The sequence below is a fragment of the Halyomorpha halys genome, unplaced genomic scaffold (assembly GCF_000696795.3).
Source record: "Halyomorpha halys isolate HHAL.00 unplaced genomic scaffold, Hhal_1.1 Scaffold1794.1, whole genome shotgun sequence".
Classification (NCBI taxonomy): domain Eukaryota; kingdom Metazoa; phylum Arthropoda; class Insecta; order Hemiptera; family Pentatomidae; genus Halyomorpha; species Halyomorpha halys.
This window is the reverse complement of record NW_027113207.1, coordinates 76,145-98,314: the sequence shown is the minus strand read 5'-3', so window position 1 is coordinate 98,314 and position 22,170 is coordinate 76,145. Positions and strand designations below refer to the sequence as shown.

The following is a 22,170-nucleotide window of genomic DNA, read 5'->3' as shown; positions in this document are numbered from 1 at the left end:
CATTAATATTATAATTATCTCAGTCTCAGTGTGCTCAAAGCACCCTTCTTCATTGTCTTCAGAACCGTCTTGGGTCACGCAACTTGCAACTCATGAGCACACTCCATCTTGTGTTTGAGAAAACAACATAACATGGTGGATAAATACACCATCATTGGTGTATGAACCTAGAAACCTTACTGCCTCCCCCAGACTAGCTATAGTAACATTAGCTAAAACAAAACTACATGAACATACCTCTATGTATTTCTTAGGCTATAACATATACAATATAAGAGAATTATATTAAATTAAATTTAGTGAAAATAAAAAATTATCAAAAACAATTTAGCTATAAGTTTTATAAGTAGCATTAGGATTATTTGAAATTCTTAATTGTTTTCATACGGGTGGAAATAAAGATAGTAGTCAAGAGACTTAAATAAAAAATATATTTTCAATTAATATTGATCACTTGTAATAACGTTTACAAGATATGGTACATATTTTAACTTTCTATAATTAACAACTCAAATTCATTAACATAAACAACTTAACAAGGAATCAATTAAGATAAAATAACATATAAATCAAAATTTACAACAAATATAAAGAAAAATCAACAACACTTATAAGTATAACAATAAATTAATTACATTTAAAAATTAAAGCTTCAAAACATTTTTCAGTATTAAAAAAATAAATTCAATGAATTTCGATCAGCTTTAGTTAAAAAACCAAACAATTTTTCCCTTTAATTAATTTTAAAATAGTATGTAGCTTCTAACAATTAGAAAACATTGAAAGATACTCGATTGTATATGTAGATATTATCTTACACCTTCATTCATTCTGATTTTTAGATGTTTTTTCAGGAAACAGTTCTTCAAGAATAATGTCAAAAAAGACGTAATATAACTGGAAAAATATGTAAAAGAATAATTAGTCTAAAAATGTACCTCTGCTCTATGAGTATTAATCTAATAAATATTATGAAAAATAGGTTTATATATTTTTGTGAGCGTTAAGAAAAGCATAGCAATTGAGGAAACTTATGGCATATAACTTATAATGACTTTCTTTATGATTATCTCTAACATATAGAACCTGTGAGATGATAATTTTGGACAGAATGGCAAGGTGAAAGGTTGCAATAATTTCAAACGAATTGATCACATTATAAAGGGTCTGTGATGACTTACTTCTGCATTAAAGAAAAATATAAACGGCTCACCTGTTTATTAATCAAAGGATTCTGGACTATCATAAATACAGATTCATAAAATGTATGCGAAAATCCTTTCAATTTCCCAATTTTTTCAGATAAAGCCACAGATACTTCTTTTGGATCTGTTTTAGTGTTTTTTTCATATAGAACCCCTGTAAGATATAACAAGAAATGAAAAATTTAAATATCAAACAGTATAATATATAAATGCCTCAACAATTTACACTGAAGGAGGCTGATGAGATGTGCAACCCTCTTTGGTACAAGTAATGCTCTCAACTTGACATCTAGGATATGTTTACACAAGGAATCAATTGGTTTTTGTAAGAGCGAATGTACAGCTAAAGATAATCTCACTAGCGGTTCAGATAAAGCTAGCAGCCTTACACCTGAAAGTATAAAAATATATACTAAAAATTATCACGGTTAATTTAAACTGAAGCTCGTTAATTGAAATAATTTACCACAATATACAAGACAATCTGCAGGACCTTTGATGGCAAGGACACTTTTACTACTTTTTATTTTTTGCTCATTGGGAAATGCAGTTAAAGGGATTCCAAGGTTATCACCAAAAACTGTATTAAGTAAACTTCTTACTCTTCGGGGTGAAACTTCACAGTTGTATTCTCTCCATTCAAGTCTATAACCGTAACAATGCTTAATAAGTAATAATTTTGATTAAAATTATAATAAGATGGTTTAAATAAGCAAGCTGATCTAAGAATGAGAAAAATATGAACTATATAGTTGCTTGCTTCAAATGATCTAATGCCAGTAATAGTACTGGAGGCCAATGCAAGAAATCTATATGTTATCAATTATCAGAATAAGTAATTTAAATTATGAAATAATTAACACTTCCTTACTTTGATTTTGGCTTCAAGTCAGTCGAAACAAAGAATGTTGAGATAAAAGATTCAATGTTTTGTCCCCTTTCTTTCCTGAGAGAAATAGGAACTGATTTTCTAAGGAGTCTTCCCAGAGCATTTTCCTCTAGCGTAAATTCTGGAGCTGACAGAAACCAATGAAGCAGATCAGAACCTCTCAAAGAAGGGTTCACTAGTAATTTCTGGAGATAACTTTCATAAACCTAACAAGTATTTTTTATTGTTATCAATTACTAACAGAACTCTCTATAATTTATTTTAAACTACATAAATATACTAACAAATGGCTCTGTCGGTGGACTAGGGGCTAATAAGCCGCAAGGAGGCAGTTGACTATCAGGAAAATCTCCATGGAATTCAGTTAATTTGGCTTCCAATGCATAAAAATCTGTCAATTTCCTTTCAACACACCATTCATGTCGAACAATCCCTAAAATTTCACAAAGTAATTTAAAAAACATTGTGTTGTAATAAAAAAAATTCCACCATTCTACAATTTTTTTCATACCTCCAGTTCTAATTTAGTTCAGTGTTAATTAATATTATATAATTTGATTCCAGATCTCAGGAATAAAATTAAGTTTCTCTTTTATGTTTAATATGCATTAAAGTTTTCCTTTATGAATACATTTTCTTTAATTTTTCTTATTGTTGTATTCCCAAGTAACTTCTCTGTTAAACTTGATGATTTCATGAATGAGAGTGAATATTGATTATTATATAGTTGCTTAAGGTTGTGTGATTTATAGGATAACTATGGAATTTCTAGAATTGTTTTTAGATTTTTTTTTGGAATTGTTTTACACATAAAAAATGTTTTATAACAAAAAATCCATATTATGGACTGAGACTGCAACTCCATGCTTGACAACACATAGGAGTTAGAGGAAGAAGAAGAAGGTCAATTACGGGTCTAGCTTTCATTTTTAAACTTGGTAATGGAAATGAATAACATTCTCTCTTTGGTTGATTTAATATTTGTCTCAGATTCCTAAGATAATTGTACATTTAAGCCTTAAAGGGTAAGAGGTCGAAAACTGGTCAGGAAGGTCTGGAGGCAGTTCTTCCAGAGAAAATTTAGGATGGAAGAACATCATCTTAAGTACAGAGACTGCAAGAGGAGAGGAGATAGAGTAATTGACACTTATCCTGAAGCTATGGACGATGCAATCGGAGAAGACGAGGTGTAGTTGGCAGTTAACAAAATCCAGCAAGAAAAAGCTCCAGGACCAAATGGCATTGCTATGGAATTTATAAAATATGGAGGCAATGAAATGATTAAATACCTTCAAATGCTGTTCCAGAAGATTTGGGACCTTAAGTTGCTGCCACGAGAATGGGAAAACATCATAATCCCAATTCACAAGAAAGGTAACCAAAGCAAATGAGGTAACTAACTATTGGCCAATTTGCCAGTCCTTGGTAGTGTACAAATTATACACTATGAAAATAAAGCAGCGACTGCAGAGTATTGTGGAACAAAATATTGAAGAAGAACAAGTGGCTTTCAGATATGGAAACAGACCCAGGACCAAATTTTTTCCTTGAGAATGATAGGCAGTCTATTTGGCATTCCTGGATCTGAGGGCAGCTTTTCACTCAGTCCAGAGACAGGAGATATGGCACACACTAATAACAAGAAGAGTGCCAGCAAATTTGGAGAGTGTAATCAAATCAGTGTACCAAGATCTACAGGGCATTGTAAGACTTAATGGTCAGACATTGTGGCGTTTCCACTTTTATAAGGGAGTAAAGCAGGGAGACAGCATAAGCTTACTACTATTTGTCCTTCTTATGGATGAAATATGAAGTTTTTGGAACCTAACTTCGGTACTGGCAGAAACGAAAAAGAGACGTTAGAAAATGGAAAAGAGGACGTCCCCGGATCAGATGGCTAGATGATGTGGAGGAAGATTTGAAGCTCTTGAAAGTTGGCAAATGGAGGGAGAAAGCAAGAGACCGTGTAGATTGGTTATCTGTTGTGGAGGAGGTCCAGGTTCTTGCAGGACCGTAGTGCCACAATAATAATATCTTCATCTATTATATACATATAGTATATTATGTTCATCTCTTTCAGTAGACTTGAAAAGTATACTGTAAGTATTGTTGTTTATTGAAGCATAGAACAATAATGAGGACCCTATTCGAGGGAAGGGTAAGCCTGTACAATCCTGGAGATTGTTCAATCTAACCTTGCATAGGGTCAATCCTCTGCACAACTAGTAAGTAGAAGGGTATATGTTTAACGGCTGTAGTATCCATTTTATAAACAACATCTCGAACTCTTACTCGCCAGGAACTCAAATCCCTTTCTTCTTCATCTTCTATCAATGTTAGGTCTTCAGCCTATAAAAATAAAATAGATAAATACTTTTACTACTAGAAATATATTTTTGTAGACGGGAATAATAGAAAATCATAGTTTTAAAACATCTTTTTTCAAGGGTTTTTAGTTTTAAAGGTATATATACATAAGTTTTAGTTTCAAAGGATATAAACCTACTGCATATAATAAATGGAAAGGTCCAGCTAATATAAACTTTGCTTAATATATTAACATTGTTTCATTGTTTAATGACATTAACATTTATAAATAGAAAAAAAAGTTTTTAATAAAAAAGTGATATTCATATACTTACAAATTCAGTGTCTCCTTCAAGCTGTAGTACATCAGTATCAAGTGCAGTTCCTTCTAGTACTGTTTGTTGCTTCAATGCACCCTTGATCTTATGCAGCCTATGGCTTAACCGAGAACCTCCTGATCGTCTGTCCCCACTATAATAATAACTGTTAATTTTACAAAGTAAATAGCTAATAATAAATTACACAAACACTATATTACATTTACCACCTATAAATATAAACATATTCTATAAATAAAAATATCAAGAATTTACCTGTTTTTAGCAGGAGACCCAGGAGCTGAAGGGGAACTAAACAGATAGTAAAAATATAGCATCAAAAAAAAAAAAAAAAAGAAAAAAATAAATAAATGAAAAAATAAAATAAAAAACGGCGGAAAAAGGGCTAGATAAAGTTTTCTAATCAATGTATTCTGTTTATATCTCATGGAATGTCAATTTTGTAGGCAAAAAAAAGTAAAAATCTTCCAGCAATATTGATCAGATTTCTGAAATTAAAAGTCTGGAGGGTATTCCCTCACAATTTTTAGGAAATTGATCTTAAATAAGCTATTTTGAATATAATAACTTCCTTGAGTATTATATCACCATAATTTTTGACATATGAAGTTGTCAGATTTCGAAGTAGGTATGGCTCAAATTTTCTGGGTTTTCAAATAATTGGGTGAGAGTGCTACGATCTTATTTCCGTAGGTGTACTACGAGCATGATGATTTGTACTATCAATGACTTATACATGTTGATGTAGATCATCAAATAACCATCTTGGTTATTACACAAGTCGTTTTGCATAAAATAAGTCCTATGTAAATTTCAGTACAATATATAAACTATGAACTTATTCCTCGAATTACATGTCATAATTTTCAATTACTTTAATTCATCTCTCTTCCAGCAGCCAGATTTTATGGTGATACCAGTCTTAAGTTTTTGAGATGAAAAAGTCTTCATATCCTGATTTGACATTCTTGTTATATATTGATTGCTGGCTGTAGTCAGATGGTGCAATGAATTGCTGTCACCTTACACAAATATCACTTTATCCCCACTGTCCAAAGCAAGGTATATCTCTTATAAAACACCATTTACTCTTTTCCATTATTGGCAGCATAACTTTGTGTGAATAGACCTACCATTTATGAGGAACCAGTTGAAAACATCCTCAAAATTCCACTACAGACACATTGTGAAGGTTGTTCTCAGAATTGAACCACCTGAGCCAAAAACGCTGCTATGTTATGATGCATCACATTTTCAACTTCCACCTCACTAAGTTCCTCGGCTGCCGCCTTTTCAAGTAGTTAATGAATAACAATGTTTTCCTCCAAGGTTCTATCAAATTTATAGAACAAAATGAAAGACAGAAACGGTATAAATGATTAGTCAAAGTAAACAATGTATATGGATTGTTTATGTCAGAGTCTAATATGGATTAAAACGGAGACTTTTATGTCAAAAATGAATTAATGACACAAAGATTTTTGTAAGAACCTAGTAAAAATAATTTCGAAAGTATAAAAGACAATATAACAGGCAAATTTAACTTTAGGCTATGTACTATCCCTAGTATCTTCAACCTTTGGGATGAGATATAGGACTAGGAGAATTTTGGCCATTATCCTTTCTGTTAGAGCTTCAATAGCAAAGGAACATAGAAGTTAATGAATATATGTGTGTATATATATATACAAGTTTGCATAACATGTTTGTGGAATTGCCAGATGGTAGAGAGATAGAGAAGAAAGAGATTTTATTATGTCATTCCTGAGTAAATCATCAGTGCTTATTGCATATCCCTATTGTGCAAGGTTAAAGAAGTATAGGCTCCTAAGAAACCTGAGTGATGGGTGAAGGAGGCAGAACTCATTGATGATTACATACTTCATTGACTGTACCCAAAACTTGCTTATATCTCAACGAAGACACACTAATTAGATGCACTCATCAGTGTAGCGGCTGACTATAATTTACAATAACAATGACAATTTTTTGCCCTTATCTTATCTAGGTAAAATGACAGGAGCACCAAAATCTTAAGGAATGCTTTACTTTACATTTTATGATCAGAAGTTTTCTTTTACACACTACTAGGTACATTTCTGATAAATGAATTAACATACAAATATTAGCAATTAATCAAAACATAATATTCTTTGATCCTTTTCTTTCAACTTAGTTTATTTTCTTCAGTGTTTTGGCCCTAAGGCCATTAACAAGGAGACACCTAAAATATTCATATAATTCACTCACATATTGGTGTTAGTCACTAATATTATTGTTTTTTATGAGTGAATAATAAGTAAATATTTTAAGTTTCTCCTTGTTAATGGTTTGAGGGCTGAAACACTGAAGAAAATTAAACTAAGTTGAGAGAAAAGGATCAAGAATATTGTATTTTAATTGAAGTTACCCACTCTTAAACAAATAATAACTATATATTATATTAATAAATTAATTAAAAAATACCTTTCAGAACTATGATAACACAAATAAAAATCTAAAAATATCAGTAAATAGAATACAAATAATTTAAAATATGTAATAATATGAAAGAAAGTCGATACATCTCCATTCTTTAAGATGTACAGTAATAAAATAATGTAATATAAATCAAATTTACAGTTCACAGAATAACCTAATATTTCACTATAAAAACTTCATAGGATTTCAGTTTAAATCTGTTGTGAATTTGATTTTAAGTTAACCATATGGTAACATGAAAGAGGCTAATTAAGTATTTTATTGTCAAGAAAATACAAAATAGTAGTACTTATTCTCAAAAAAGTAGCACTGAGTTCCCAGAATAATTTTTTATATATGAGTAATTTATGAATAATTTTTAACTATTAATAATCATAATCATTAAAATTATATAATAAATTTTCAATATTATGTCATTTTAATGTAGTTTAATAAGATTTTTTCCCTAATCTTTTTGATGAATACTTAGTGATAAAAAATAAATCCCACTAAAAAAAAAAAAATCATAATGAAGTTGTATAATATATACTGTGTAATTTTTAGTCTGTATTATTATGAACTCAATAAAATGATTTGGTTTTCGTAAAGTCATTATTGTATGAGGTAATTTTTGTAATAGAAATTTAGTAATGATTTTGACTGCATTTAAATGAAAATTGTTTAATTATTTACACAATTTTCGATACTTAGCCATTAATCTTAAAACGTAAAAGTATGGTAATGATTACCAGTTTGAATTGAATACTTTTTATAAAATCTAACAGTAGTGGTAATGACAACAATAAAGATATGTATTTAGGTGGGCTTCTCAACTGAAGTCCATTCTCCTCTGGTAGCTGGTCCATCAGCTCTGCCCTAACTCTAAACTCGGAAACAATTTCCACACTCTTCTTTTAATTTTTTTTTGCAAGGATTTATCTCTAGTGTTTGGTAATGACATTAAAACGAGAGGAAAAGGTTAGGAAGTAAACGAACAAACCCTATTATTAAAATACCCCAAAAATTAAAAACAAAATATGAAGTAAAATGCTTAAATTTTTGAGTGAAAATAAATATAGGGTGTCTAGTGAAATGGCTTGAAGAAATCTAAATTTTTAGGTTTTTTCCTAATCAAGCAAACATATCAAATTCAATTGATTATACATTATTCCCTACTTTCATTTTTTAACTTATTAAATTAATTTAATAAATTTTGACCCAGTTAAACTTTGAATTGGGAGTTGATGGCTTACAATGTTATTTAATGGACACTGATATTAAATAAAAGAATACCATATTTACACATCTTACAAATATCCAATTATTTGTTACAAATAATAATTATTTACACATCTTACTAATATCTCTGAACAGAATTCCCATATAATATTTATGGACAGAATTTTATGAAGCTTGTTTTATTTCTTATATTTCTGTTTCTAAAATATTCAAATATCCATTTATAAAATTTCTTAATATTTCCAGTTTTTTTTTTCTCCAAATTTTCCCCTAATTAGGTAAAATTTACTGCTGGCACTGCTTTTTCTGGTTCCCTTTAGGTTGAACAGTCTCATAGTTCAGGGTTTGACACAATAATACATAATACAAATATTATAAATCTAACAGGTCATTTAACATGGGATTCCGTTTAGAAAGCTGAAAATGTTAATTTAGTTTCAGATATTGCTATCTTCAAATTATATTTCAATTCAACAATCCTCCGATTAACATTGTAAAGCATCAGAAATAGTGTTATTAGCGAGTACCTGACATTTTGAATTTAAATGTATAGAAACCTCAGTTAATGGACACCTCTTCAATAAATTTTCAAAACTGATGATACTACCAAACATAGTAAGGAGAAATAAAAAAAGGTGGCTTACTTCAGAAGTTACAAAAAATCCATTTTTGAGTTGTTTTTAAAGAAAAAAATTGCACTATCTGTTACAAAAAGGTTAATTCTTTACCTAGACTGTACAAGAGATGCAACAAAAAATTGTGTTTTAAAACCCAAATTGGGTTTCTTGTATTCAAGCAACTAATGGAAAGAGATTTTTTCATGGAAAAATCTAATTTTAAAACAACTTTTTTTCAGTGATTTGTCCAATCCAATGTGTTCTGAAGGGGTATTGCGAAAAAGTGCAAAACATTACTTATGGTTATTGAACATTTACAGGTAAATATAGATTCCAATAGAAATCCTCATTTCGCGTAAAACGAGTAAAAATAGTTCATCATCATGAAATGCATAGGTGTATTCCAGGCTGGTAGAGAGTATCTGAAATGTGATAATGGATTCTTATATAAATTTTTTTTTGGAGGGGGGATTGTTATAATGATTCAGAAACATTTTGTTATGATTTATTAATTACTGAATTAATAAAATATTAATTTAATTAAAAAACCTTTGCATAATAAATCATGCCATTTTTAAAGTTTTAATAATGAACATTTCCACTGTGGTAGTTTTTTTTTCAAATTCCCTAACTTTTCTAGGTCTAAACACCCTATTAATATCATTACCTGGAAAACTATCTCTGATAATGACATTTTAGAAACTTAAGCAATTATAAAACTAAATTATCCTTAAGAATTTTCATTTTTAACATTTGATTATGAAGAAATGTTTCTTCACAGAGTAGAGGTGGAAAAAAAAAAATAACAGGTTAGAGTTTACTAATTGAGTAAATGTTCTAATGGATTAAAACTTGGCCATAAAATGAGAATTACACTAGTATGGTTTTATCATGTGAAATGTCAATTATGAAAGTGACATCAATAACATAAGGGTGAATTTATTTCTTATTGATTGGTAGATTTGTTTGAAATTAGTACCAGTAATTGGATCACAATCTTAATTTTGAAGGGTAAGTATGAGCCAATTCATTTACAGGATTAATTATAAATCATTTCAAGAATGACCTTGCAAAAATTTTACAAACGTTCTGCTATATCTATCATAGAGCAACTAATATCCTCTTTCAAAACCAACTGTCCTATAAGTGTTAGAAGAGAGAGAGAAATACTTTATTCATCTATGCTGCCCAAATACATCAGGTTGGAACATACACAGCATACTTATCAATCCGTAATCGGACATATATAAATTACATGGTATAATAAAATAATAAAAAACAGTTTTTTTTCCCTACAGTTTCCTTTTATAATCAATTTCAGTTTATACGCCAAATACAAATATTTCAATTCATTCCTTTTTTTCTTTCCCTTTTCTGTTCCTTCAATTTCACCATTTCACAATTTTTAATTCACCCGATCAACAAATTCACTCTCCCGAATTCACCCTTCTAGATCCTCTCCAGTGACCCGCTAAACAAATTCACTAATAGATGGCAATGTGAGATCAGACCAGCTTACCAAAAACAAACAAACAAATACATTCTACGAGAATAAGACTAACACATGAATGGATAAATAAGTTTTAAAAAAAAATAATAGTACTAATAAAATAAAATAAAATAATTTAATGAATAAATACGTTGAAACACACAAATCGACAGGTCCACAAATTAAAATAAGTAAATAAAACAATGAATAATCTCCGAGCTAATTTCCATGCAGGTGATGATCCCCAGGGAGTCCAAAATAATATTTTCTGCTAAGATCGCAATATCCCCGATGTTGGCACCTAGGCCTTCTAAGAAGCTGTTGTTCTATCTGATATTGTTCCGCGAGATCCAAACCAGAGGCCTCTCACAGTGAACTCTCTCTCTCCGAAGGTCTCGCAGAATTTTTCCTTTAGGTAAGGGACGCATTTTTCATATATTTTCTTTTTTCCCCTTTCCACTCCACCTTCCTGTTCGAGGACATTACTTTCAAATCTTACTGTCGGATCCAAGACCAGAGCCGTGCCTCCGATTTTTGTAAATGCAACAATATCGGTATATTTTACGGATCCGTCGGTGTCAACACAATAGACCTCCTCGAAGCAGGTGAAGTCTTTTCTTTCAAGGAACTTCATCAATTCTTCCTTGACCCTGTGGTGCCGGCGTGTTATAAGGAGGGAGTTAAAATAAATAAATAAACCTTCCAGGACCAACTTCAAGCTTTGATAAAGCAAATAAAGATTATATCCATTCATATTTAATTATATTTATATATAAAAGCAAATAAAATTAACATTTTTTACAACGCAACCATATATGTTATAAAAGCGGATTAATGTTGAAAAAATTAAAAACAATTCACACATGAACTATATTTATTTATCTATAAAAGACCAACCTTTTCAACAGTTAGAATGCTAATAAAATTTTATAAATAAATTATTTAAGTGCAAATATAATATTAATTGTTAAAAAAAACAAAAAAAATTATATAGAACTTGTGTCAACAATGTCTTCATAAACATAACTCTTCAACACTAACAAAGTATAGATCTTTGGATACAAACCTTGATCCAGAAATATTGAAACTACAAGGTGTCCTTGGACCGCAAAGCCATGTATAGAACTGGAAATCACACTATATTTTACCAAAGGTAAGACAAGAACACTGTTGTAACATTAGACAAATAATTTTTTCTATGATTAATAATTGTTATGTATGCCCATTTGAGAGATTGAAGTAAAGTCTAGCATGTTCAACTTAACACATTGGTTTTTTAATAACTGAAATTTATTTTGCATAAAACTTTATCAAATAGTTGACTTGGAAACCAGCGATGTCTGGTCCAGGTCTACCAAGTTCTAAACGTAGGTCAACATGTTGAACATGATAAAATTTTATCAATGAATAAAGTGGATTTAAGAATAAATACAACCAAATACCTCATCACTAGTGTGAAAAAGAGGGCAGTAATTATTATCCAAAAGGCTGTAAGCATGTTCATAAGCTTGAAACAATGGTCTAGAAGTCCTCAATTTTGTAACATCTTTTGAAAGAACTGAAAATCCAAAACTACATTCACAATATGAAGTAGCATATATAATCATAAAATTAACTTGATCCAAAAAAATAGTAAGCCAAATGAACAATGCTTTCATCTATCCTTTTTTGTTTCATTTTTTCAAATATTCAAATCAAAACAAAAAATTAAGCATAAATTCACAAACGGTAATACTCATATAGTAAATTCCTAAATGATTATATTTTCCATTGAGAAAATCACTCTGATATCCACTAAGCCATCTATAGAATAGAAAGCTTGAGTGTAAATATAAGCAAATGTCTGTAACCAATATTTTAGGGGTATTCATGATATTGTGTTAAATGTAAAATGTTATAAGTATAGCATTGTGAGCAGCCCTATATAAAGTCATGTTAAATGATAAATTCATAAGAGCTCCAAGCCGATTTTCTCAGCAACTTGTTTAGTAACCTTTCCTTCCAAAACTTCTTGTTATTGTTTACTTTTAAGTTTTGATTACAGTGATTTATTACAACATGCCTAAAATAAGTGAAAAGTAGAAGTTTAAAAGTTTGACTACTGATTATATCTTTTAATAAGTCCAAAACACAAGGCAAAAGAAAAACAAAACAAAACACAAACTACGAGTAAGTAACCCAACATGACAACAAATAAAACGGTGACAAGCTCAGCTGGTCTGTTTCATGACGACATTCTCCATTTAACGGACCTAGTAACAGATTCTCAGCCATGTTATATCGTTTTAAATCGGTAAAATAAGGAAATATTTCTGCATTTAACATAAGTTTTTCCATTTAACACGCTTTAACATGTTAAACTAAAGATCATGAATACCCCTAATGATAGCTTCATACCTATGGAAGCAGGTTCACTGCACTACTAATTTATTAGATTAACTTTAGAAAATTTATTCACTATATATATTAATAATGTTATTGCTCTATTTATTAAAGGAGGTAAGAAGAAAAAAAAAATTATTGAATTTATGAAAAGAAAAATTTATTGCTTCAAAAACAATGACTAAGCCCACTATTTTTTGTTAGAAATAGCAATGTTAATAACATTTACGCAATTGACCAGTGTAAACAGTAGGTATCAAAATGATATTATTAAAATGTAATTAACTTTTTGCTAAAAACAATGTGGCTGATAACATTTGAGTATAAATAAACCTTAAGACCACTTAAAAGTTCTGTAAAAAAAAAAAGATTTAATGATGTACAAAACGTAAATACAACATCAAATAAAGTAATGTTGACATTTTTTAGAAAAAATAGTAATAGCCTGTATTTATTAATGTTATTAACCTCATAAATCTTTATAATGATCAGCCTCATTCCATGCAGAAATTTTCAGGAACAGTTTTAAAATGGCGATAGATTTATCCCTTATTTATATAAGAATTAAACCCTAAGACAGTATAAATAAAATATTATTTTCATTCCTTTTGGTTTTTTTTTGGTATCCTTCATTAACAGTAATAACATTAAGAGTTCATACATTTATAATACATGAAATGTATAATATCTACTTTAATATTTTAATTTATATTTTCACACGATAACTTTACAGTTATTAAAAAGTTTGTGCTGTGAACTTGTTTCCAAAGGTATGAAGTTTAACATGATGATACGTACGCAAGCGGACATCTTTGCTCTTAGCAATTTGTAAGATCATAAAAATATTGTTGTTTATTTTCATTATATATTATTTCTAAAACATTCAGAACACAATTAAAAATAAATAGTTGAATAAATCTTACGTTTTCTCATCTGAGAGACCAGCTCAGAACTAAAACCAATAGAATCCGGGGAGTGAGGAGAAAAATAAACAGAAAATAGATCCCAAGCATCACGATGTAAAGAATCAAGCTGTTCACTTGTTAGTTCAGGAGTCAACATTCGTTTATTGAACTCTTCTAAAAAAAAAAAAAGTAGGCCAAACCATAAAAAATAACTTAATAATACAATTAGTGATGACTATAAAAGTTTGAGTAAAAATGAGAAGGATAAATTTTTCCTCATCCCATGTTTTTTTTATTAAGGTAAACTATTAAACCATTTTTGATAAAACTTTAGGGTGACTGGAGATATTAGTAATGAATGAAGATTTTCAAGAAAATCTTCCTGGTTGGGGGGGTATATGCAGTCAAAGTCCAATGGATCCTAGGATTGATAAATAAAAAAATTTCATTGGAAGTAACAGGTAGTTTAAGAAGGAGATTAGTAAAATAAAATGATAGCAAAAAATTAGTAGCAGGCAAGGTAAATAAACAAAATTCACAGCAAGATTCATACTATTTTTAATTTTTCCAATGCTTCAGCTTAAGTTGGTATCCTTCATGAGGGTGACTCTTCCATATTTCTACAGTCCACTTTTTTTTGCAGTTATTATTTCAGTTATCATTCACAATTCTATAGATAATTGTCGATAGACAGTTTATACTTTCATATATATTTGGAGATAAATGAATATATAAGATCAACACATTACATTTTTTTTTTTTACTTATATTGCTTTAGAAAAATAAAGATACAATGTTTATGACATTGTATGATGAAAAGTTCATGACTGTACAACATATCGATGACTTAAAATGAAACCCTTGTATAAAAAAAAAAAAAGAATAACTTCTATACATTATTAGGTGGATGAGCTCGTACCTCACAATACTTGAGTGTCAAGTAAAATAATATTACTTGTACTGTGGATTATCGACAAAGAATCAAACCTTGTATCTTTCTCAGTAGCCCTAATATTTAAGTTTCAAGTCAATATAAATTTAACATTTTTTTTTGTAATATGAGGTTCTTATTCCTCATCAATATAACTATTTTATATGTTTGTCAAAATTAACTATTGAATAAAATAATTAATCCCCAGTACTAAAATCTAAAAAAAGTAAATATATAAACTAAGTAGCCTCTGGTTGACAAGTAACCTCACTTAGTAAGGTACTTACTACCTTTTTCAAGAACCTGAAAAAGATTTGTTTACCTTTCGGACATTCATAGTTGGTAGAAGTTGACATTTAAGATATATTGTAATATGCTTTTTTTTAGTAAATATTATATTTTGATGTATAAATGGTTATTAATATGTTTTATTTTATATATAATTTTAATATTGTTATTTGTTATTTTAAATTATAAAGCAAGCTAACAAGTTTTCTTTGTCTAAAAGAAATACGTTGTATTCCAAACAAAGCCAAGATGGCGGTACGTATTCTTCAGTCAAGTCCATGTGAGCAGATTTAAATATCATAAAAACTATTTTAACTCTTTCCATCATAATTGAAAATACAGTAAATTAAAGGAAAAATAGAAATCAAGAAATAGTGCTAATGAATAATATTCAGAAAGTAAATCATTTGGAAAAATCCCAAACTGTTGTGCGACAATCGATGTTTACATGGAACCTCAAGGCAGGTTTTGGTTTTTGAACTTGTGTCAGTTGGGTCGGTGGCGCCAAAAGGAGATGGTCTCAGCAGTATGAGAGGTCGTCGTCAGTTTCTGTCAGGAAAGAAGCCATTGATGCTAGGACGGAACAGTGGGATTGAGAACAAGGAAGGCGCCAAAGAATCAACAAAGGAGGATCGTTAGTATATAGAGCTTGGTTAGTTTTGTATGCATAATAATAGATACATGTGTAAAATAGATTTTAATTTAAATTAAGAGAAATTATTGTATCTGTATTCTGATTGTCTAGCAACCACATGCCCTGAGATTAAGAGTCTCTCTCTCTCTTTTTATATAATAAAATTAAGAGTCCTTTTACATTATAAAAGTTAAATATAATTCTATTATCCATTTGATATTAGTGTTCTCAATTTGAACCCAAGTTATCTTTTATATTTGAGAAAAGTTCAAAAAACGATTCAAATTCTTTTTATTTTATTTATAGTAATGATGACTTTATTATTTTCTCTGAATGTGAAACCTAGCTGTTCCTATTAGTGGAAGAACAACTCCATTGAAAAGAAAGTTTAGAGCAAGATATTTGAACAGAATAAGGATGAATCAAAATGGCTTCATAATGCCGAATTGCATGACCTGTCCACAGTAAGTATAACTGAGTTCATAGCACTGAGAAAGTCAAAATGGGCATGTAAGTTGTAGGACTAAGTAATGAATCAATCACTTAATAGTTAATCATTGCTAAACTATTGGTCCAATATATGGTACATGTCCAAGGGGTTCACTGAGACATAGGTGAAAGGATTAAAACAGACCTTAGTTTCTTGGGTTCTGATGGAGATCAGATAAAGGGGACAATTTGAGGAATCAACAATGAACCTTTGAATTCAATAAAAATCATGAAATTGATATTATAATCCATCTAGGCCTGGCTTTAATACATGCAAACCTAAATTACGTTACATCAAATGAGAAAAACTGGCTGTATATATATCCTATAAACGTTTTCAATATTTAGTATTTTCAAATTTGCTACTGTTTCATTAACTGGACCTCATAAAAAAACAAGCACACACACACACACACACACACAAAAAAACCATAACACTCGCATTTCTAAAGATAATTCATAAGTAGGGGTTCATAAAGTGAATAATAGTTTGTTTTTTGATATAATAAATAATTAATGTGAATAATAAAACATTATGTAATGATTTGTTTTATTTTTGGAAATGTTATTTTTTAATAAATAATATCATACACTTGTTACTATGTAACTTCCATTAGCATGATTATATGAAAATAAAAAATATCTCTGAAAATGTGAGCTAGAAATTTCATTTGATTGTAATCCATATCTATTAAAATAAAAATTATATAATGCATAATTCAAATTATACATACCAACATCAAGACAGAACTGTAAAATATGAACAGCATTTTGCTCTTTTAAAAACTGCATAAAAGCATAAAGTAAAGATTGGTCCTTTAAAATAGTACACATATCAGGATGTAGTGCCTGTGAAGAATCAATTTGTTTAATTATTGCTATTTCAAAGTACACCATTAAAATACTACTGTAAATACATACAAGTGAATTACTTTCCAGCAGAGACTGTTTTTTGACAAATGATTCAAGGAAAGCAACATTCTTTTGAGTAGCTTGTGGATACTGAGCAAGCTGTTTATCACTCAGAATATAAAGGAGGAGGCTGTTTAGGACAGTGACGTCTGATACACCAGCTATTGGGAGAAGAAGCCATCCACTCAGTATTTCAATTATAAGAGTAGAGAACAAGCTGCCAAGGAAAATAAAATGTAATATTCATCAAAACACTAACTTTTATTCATAATCATAGAAACATAAACACAAATAATACAATTATACTTACTTGCATTTTAAGTTTCTTTCTTCTATGAGATAAGGAAGTAAATATTTGACTCTCAAACGAATGTAGTCTAATTCTGATTTCCTATTGTAAGTAGCTGGATGAAAATTAGGTCTTACTTTTGACTGAAGGCCCATTTCTATATGATTGATAACAGCAGGGAATAACTTAGTGGTTAACAATTCTGTTAAATCAACCTGAAAATTAGGAATATTATTGAAAAATATGTGCTTTTTGATTTAAAAAAAGAGATTATGATAAAAGACAAGAAAATTACTTATAAAATTATGAGGTTACTGATAAATCAATAATATTAAGCTGACCACAAAGCTATTCAAAATGTTTGTAATATGTATTCCCAAATGATTACTCCAACGTGGTGGGTGTGTGTGTACTCAATAACATACAATAAGAAAACAGTTGACTATTGTTGTCAGTTATAACAAGGCAATACAGCGATTAATTTTCATTTGAATTTAGGCTCCAACTTCTTCTGGAAGGGATCTGTTTATCTGAATTTGACAGGTATGATCCAATTAAATCAATTTAACAATTATAATTTAGCTTATAACGAACAATAGAATATTGCATATAAGCGACCACCTGTCATGTTGGAGTAGTATTTCAGAACTGTTAACAAGGAATTTATTTTTAAAAAAATAAAGCTAAAGACAACACTTTACACCTTTATTTTGTTTTCATCACGAAATTTTCATTATAAACTTTAAACAAATTTAAAATACCTTTAATAATCTTGATAACACAACACTTGCTGCATATCTGATTGTTTCTCTTATTTCAGTTAAAAAGGCAATGTCAGAAGACAAATTTTGGTACCAGCTCTCCACATATGTTTCAATAGTTTTCTCTAGAAGCTGAATTATACTATTAGATCTACAGTTAAAAGATCATACAATTGATAAATGGCAGACCTAGGTCAACAAACCTTTTCTAAAGCCTCATCTATTTCAATTGGTATCAAGAGCCCCACCCATGGTTTTTGTTTGTGTACAACTTTATCTCTGGAACAGTTAGCATCTCCACAAACATTACAACTTTTCTTTACAGATACTGCTTCTTTAGTATGAGATTTAAAAGTCACAACAGCAGATATGAAGCGAATGATTTTGGGAATTTCGAAATCACACCTGTTAACAAGTTATATTCTAGATGAAATTGAACTTAATTCTGAATAAAGTTAAAATTGAGCTGAATTACCTTAAAAAGGAGCAAAATAAAAATATTCCACCACAATAAGCCAGAGAAACAGATATCCCACTCACCAAGCTGAAAGAAATTTAACAGGTAAATAAAACACAAAATAAATATAAATTTACCAAACCATTAATATATTTACCCAAAAAATATTGTAGTTAAGAGTATAATAAAAAACAATGCAAAACCTAACGCTTGTAAAAATTTATCATGAACAAAAATCTGCCATAATCTGTTTATATCATAGCGGTCCATTCCTTGTGATAAAAAAATTAAACAATATAAATGCTACGCAACTTTATAAAAGAACAATATCTTAAATAAAAATAAAACATTGTTGAAAGACATTTTCCGATGTTTTCATAACACTGTTTAACCTTCTGACTGTTACCCTGAAATATTTACATAATAAGTGACTATCAGGTGCTGCTCATAATTTGACAGGTAAAAAACAGCTTCGAAGGCCACCGCGAATTATATGTTTCTTGATGTTTTATTTAATTATAAAATTACGGTAGAAATAAATATACAAGCGAGATAATATAAGTATGGATAAAGTGGGGTTTTGAGTGTAGCTAAAACAGTTTAAATGAGTTTCTTAGATTGAGCATTATTAGTATTTTATGTTTCTACATTATTTTTCAAAAATGTGAACAAATGGAGGCAATTTGAACATTTTGATGACAAGCTATTAGCTTTGGCAATGATAAATACAAAATGTTATCTGTATATGCTATTAATAATATTAATTTTCCTATTATCAATTCGTAGATTTACAGTTGATAATAACCACTAAGAATTTTATAAACAATTACTGGTAAGGAAGTTGCTACAAAAATTTATTAGGGAGATAGGAGTTAAGTATAAAATTTCCAGACAATTTTGACCGATTCCCTACTTACGGTTTTGGAATGTGACATCTGAAATTTGTCCTCTCTTTGAATTTCGTTAGGAAAACGCTTTAAAAAGCGTTAATGTAAACCAGGGAAGACAGTAACCATGAGGACTCGAATAGGTTTCGGAGTTTATGTATCTGAAACTCCGATGCTGAGATTTGGAGGATAATCGCAGCCAATATGCTGCTTTGAAATGAGATAACAACTGAACAGGCGAATTCATTCTAGGAGAACCAAGCTCTAACTCTATAAAACTTTGGTACGCCCCGTGCTTCTGTGTGGATCTGAATGTTGGAGAACATCTAAAGCTAATGAAAACGAACTGATCTTAGACTTTTTGGAGGTAAAAATAAAGAAGAATGGATAGACTGACTAACCAGGAGCTACATATGATTTTGTAAGTCATGATGTTAAAACAATGAAACTGAAATGTTTAAGATGCGTAGGGTGTAGGATACATAGTCAGAATGACGGGTGGGAAAATGCCAAAAGTGCAGTCTACATACTTAATTCATGGAACAAGGAGAAGATTGAGACCAAAGTTGTAATGTAGCAGGAACTGGATGGCGGCAGCACAAGAACGTGACGATACATATATATGTTTATGAGAGTAGCTTTTTGCAGTAAAATAAGGATCATCTGATGAGAATTGCCAAATTTGCAACTTTCGACTTTGAGATTGTTTTGAAATACTTCTAATTAGTATGCAGCAGACTCCATTATTTTTGTATATTATTGGTTTATACAAGTATCAGTAGTGAACAATCAGGTTCCAGTTTCAGGCAGGGGACTCATACCTCAAAATAACATCAACCAGCATAGCATAAGTATTGCTCATAAAAAAACACTCGTATACTAAAAAAAATGTAGCATGGTTTAGATTGAAAATAATGCTTCTACGTGGTAATGTTTAGGGGATTCTAAACGGTAACCCCTAGACATTTCCATAACAATCTACTCATAAGACGTTTCAAGCCAATGACGAAATAATTTATTTGGGAAAAATAACCCAATTTTTTTCAAGTTTCAAATAAATTATTTGTTGAAAAAATTAAATAATGATCATAAGATTTTATATCACTATAAAAAAATAATTTTTAAATAAGAGTATTTAATTTACGCATCGTTGGGTTAGAGGTAAAAGTAATCAAGTGATATATTTTTGAATAAGAACTTGACCCCCTCACTCTGGTTTGAATAGGTTTGTTACCTATAGGATACCCCCCGTATATCAAAAATGACTAGGTAGGGGGTAATAAAAAAAAAAAAAAACGATAGCCCAATACACCACACTGCCACGGTCTTTATCTATTACATACATTATAACATTTTTAAATGGGCCTATGTGGCATTGTGTGAGGAAACGACGATTTTGATTTTGGAAAAAAATAATAATAAGGAGCTTGAATAATTCTTATGGAAATTTTTACGCCGAAAAATAAATATAAAACCTTGTATAAATCTGAACAATATAACTGAAAAAATATTGTTATTTTATACAACTTTATTCTAAATTTATTTAGCATTGCAAGGTGTGATCAGCTATTTTTACCGTAGTTTACGAGCGTTACCAAGGATTGTTCCCATGTTTCACAATACAAAAATGTTGATTTCTTAACATTCTAACAGTTTGGAATATGTTAGTTAAGATCACCAGAAATGGTATCACTTAAAAGCAAACAATTTCAAGTAATACTGTCTCTCACTACCTCTGAAAGAAAAGAATTTAAACAGATCCCGTTCTCCCTAATCCTATACAATGTGACAGCCTAAGAATCTATGGCATGGGAAATAACAAACAGAAATATTAGACAAAACATTTTCTGATATCCAAACCTATTGTAGATATATATTTGTAGATGGTCGATATGAACTTCGAAAATATAGAGAATAGATTCTCAGGTATTGCACAGTCAAACAAGAAGAAACCATAACACTATCAATTCCATTGAGGGTTATCGAATTTCCAATAAATGTAAGTTGTTATTAGCGTCAAATTCTCTCCTCGCGCCTATTTGCCTAGGGAAACAATCTGTTAAGTGGCCTGTGGTATGGAAGGCGGTAAAAGGCCGCCAGGCAGCTGGGCGAGGCTATTATTTGGCAAGAAAGGGGGGTGGGTAGAGCTAATAGTTCTCAAAAGGGACCAGGTTATTGTTTCTCAGGAGCAATATCTCTTCCCTTCCTCAGTTCCTCCCATCGTTCACAAGAATAAGGGATTGCGCAGGGTATAGTCGTCGGGCCGGGCGTATCCCTTCATCGCTTAATGTCCGTGAAATTGATTTTATTGAATGCTTTAGAAAAAGATCCATATGCGATTACTGAATAAATGACAAAAGGAAGAGATTATTTTTTGTTCCCTGTTAGTATTTTCTTCTCGTGGGGAAACGAATTTGGGATTATTTCATATGATGTTATTATAATGAAATTGCCTTTTTTTTTTCTCCATTCCCTCTACTTGTTTCATTGCTTCTCATAGTTAATAAAAAATTAGTAATGTATGTAATTGATTTTAATTTTTTTTTAAATGTTCATTCACTAAACTATATTATCATGCAATAACCCTGCTGCTACCTATTGGTTTTCGAGTGAATAATAACTTTCCTAGATCTGACAACACAGTCGATAGGTGGTAAGAACCGTTGCAGCCAGGTCCGGCGCTGTCTAGCT

At 30.2% G+C, this 22,170-nt stretch overlaps 1 protein-coding gene across 4 annotated transcripts; it reads right to left on the bottom strand.

Annotated features, from left to right (window-relative positions):
• Positions 1-414: 414 nt before the first annotated feature.
• LOC106690653 (sorting nexin-14) lies at positions 415-19,000 on the bottom strand. 4 transcript variants are annotated; one of them, XM_067050809.1, is made up of 19 exons: positions 18,750-19,000; positions 18,611-18,679; positions 18,339-18,540; positions 18,136-18,267; positions 17,396-17,589; positions 17,095-17,302; positions 16,908-17,022; positions 13,850-14,005; positions 11,987-12,102; positions 11,611-11,669; positions 4,995-5,030; positions 4,737-4,884; positions 4,290-4,443; positions 2,379-2,527; positions 2,077-2,300; positions 1,672-1,850; positions 1,432-1,596; positions 1,214-1,359; positions 415-897 (listed from the first exon to the last, which is right to left on the bottom strand). In XM_067050809.1, the coding sequence occupies exons 1-19, from the start codon at positions 18,860-18,862 to the stop codon at positions 823-825; spliced, it is 2,640 nt and encodes an 879-aa protein (XP_066906910.1). In that variant the 5' UTR covers positions 18,863-19,000; the 3' UTR covers positions 415-822. The 4 variants fall into 4 exon arrangements, with proteins under 4 accessions (XP_066906910.1, XP_014291648.1, XP_014291649.1 ...); XM_014436162.2 differs by having other exon boundaries at positions 4,737-4,872; XM_014436163.2 differs by having other exon boundaries at positions 4,737-4,863.
• Positions 19,001-22,170: the final 3,170 nt, after the last annotated feature.

Bases quoted from the DNA above. Each gene is read 5' to 3' on its own strand.
- LOC106690653 (XM_067050809.1), bottom strand. From the start codon at position 18,862: ATGGACCGCTATGATATAAACAGATTATGGCAGATTTTTGTTCATGAT. The intron at 17,023-17,094 runs GTATGTATTTAC...GATTCTTCACAG, and splicing joins TGCTGGAAAGTAATTCACTT to GCACTACATCCTGATATGTG. The intron at 2,301-2,378 runs GTTAGTATATTT...AATACTTGTTAG, and splicing joins GTCCACCGACAGAGCCATTT to GTTTATGAAAGTTATCTCCA.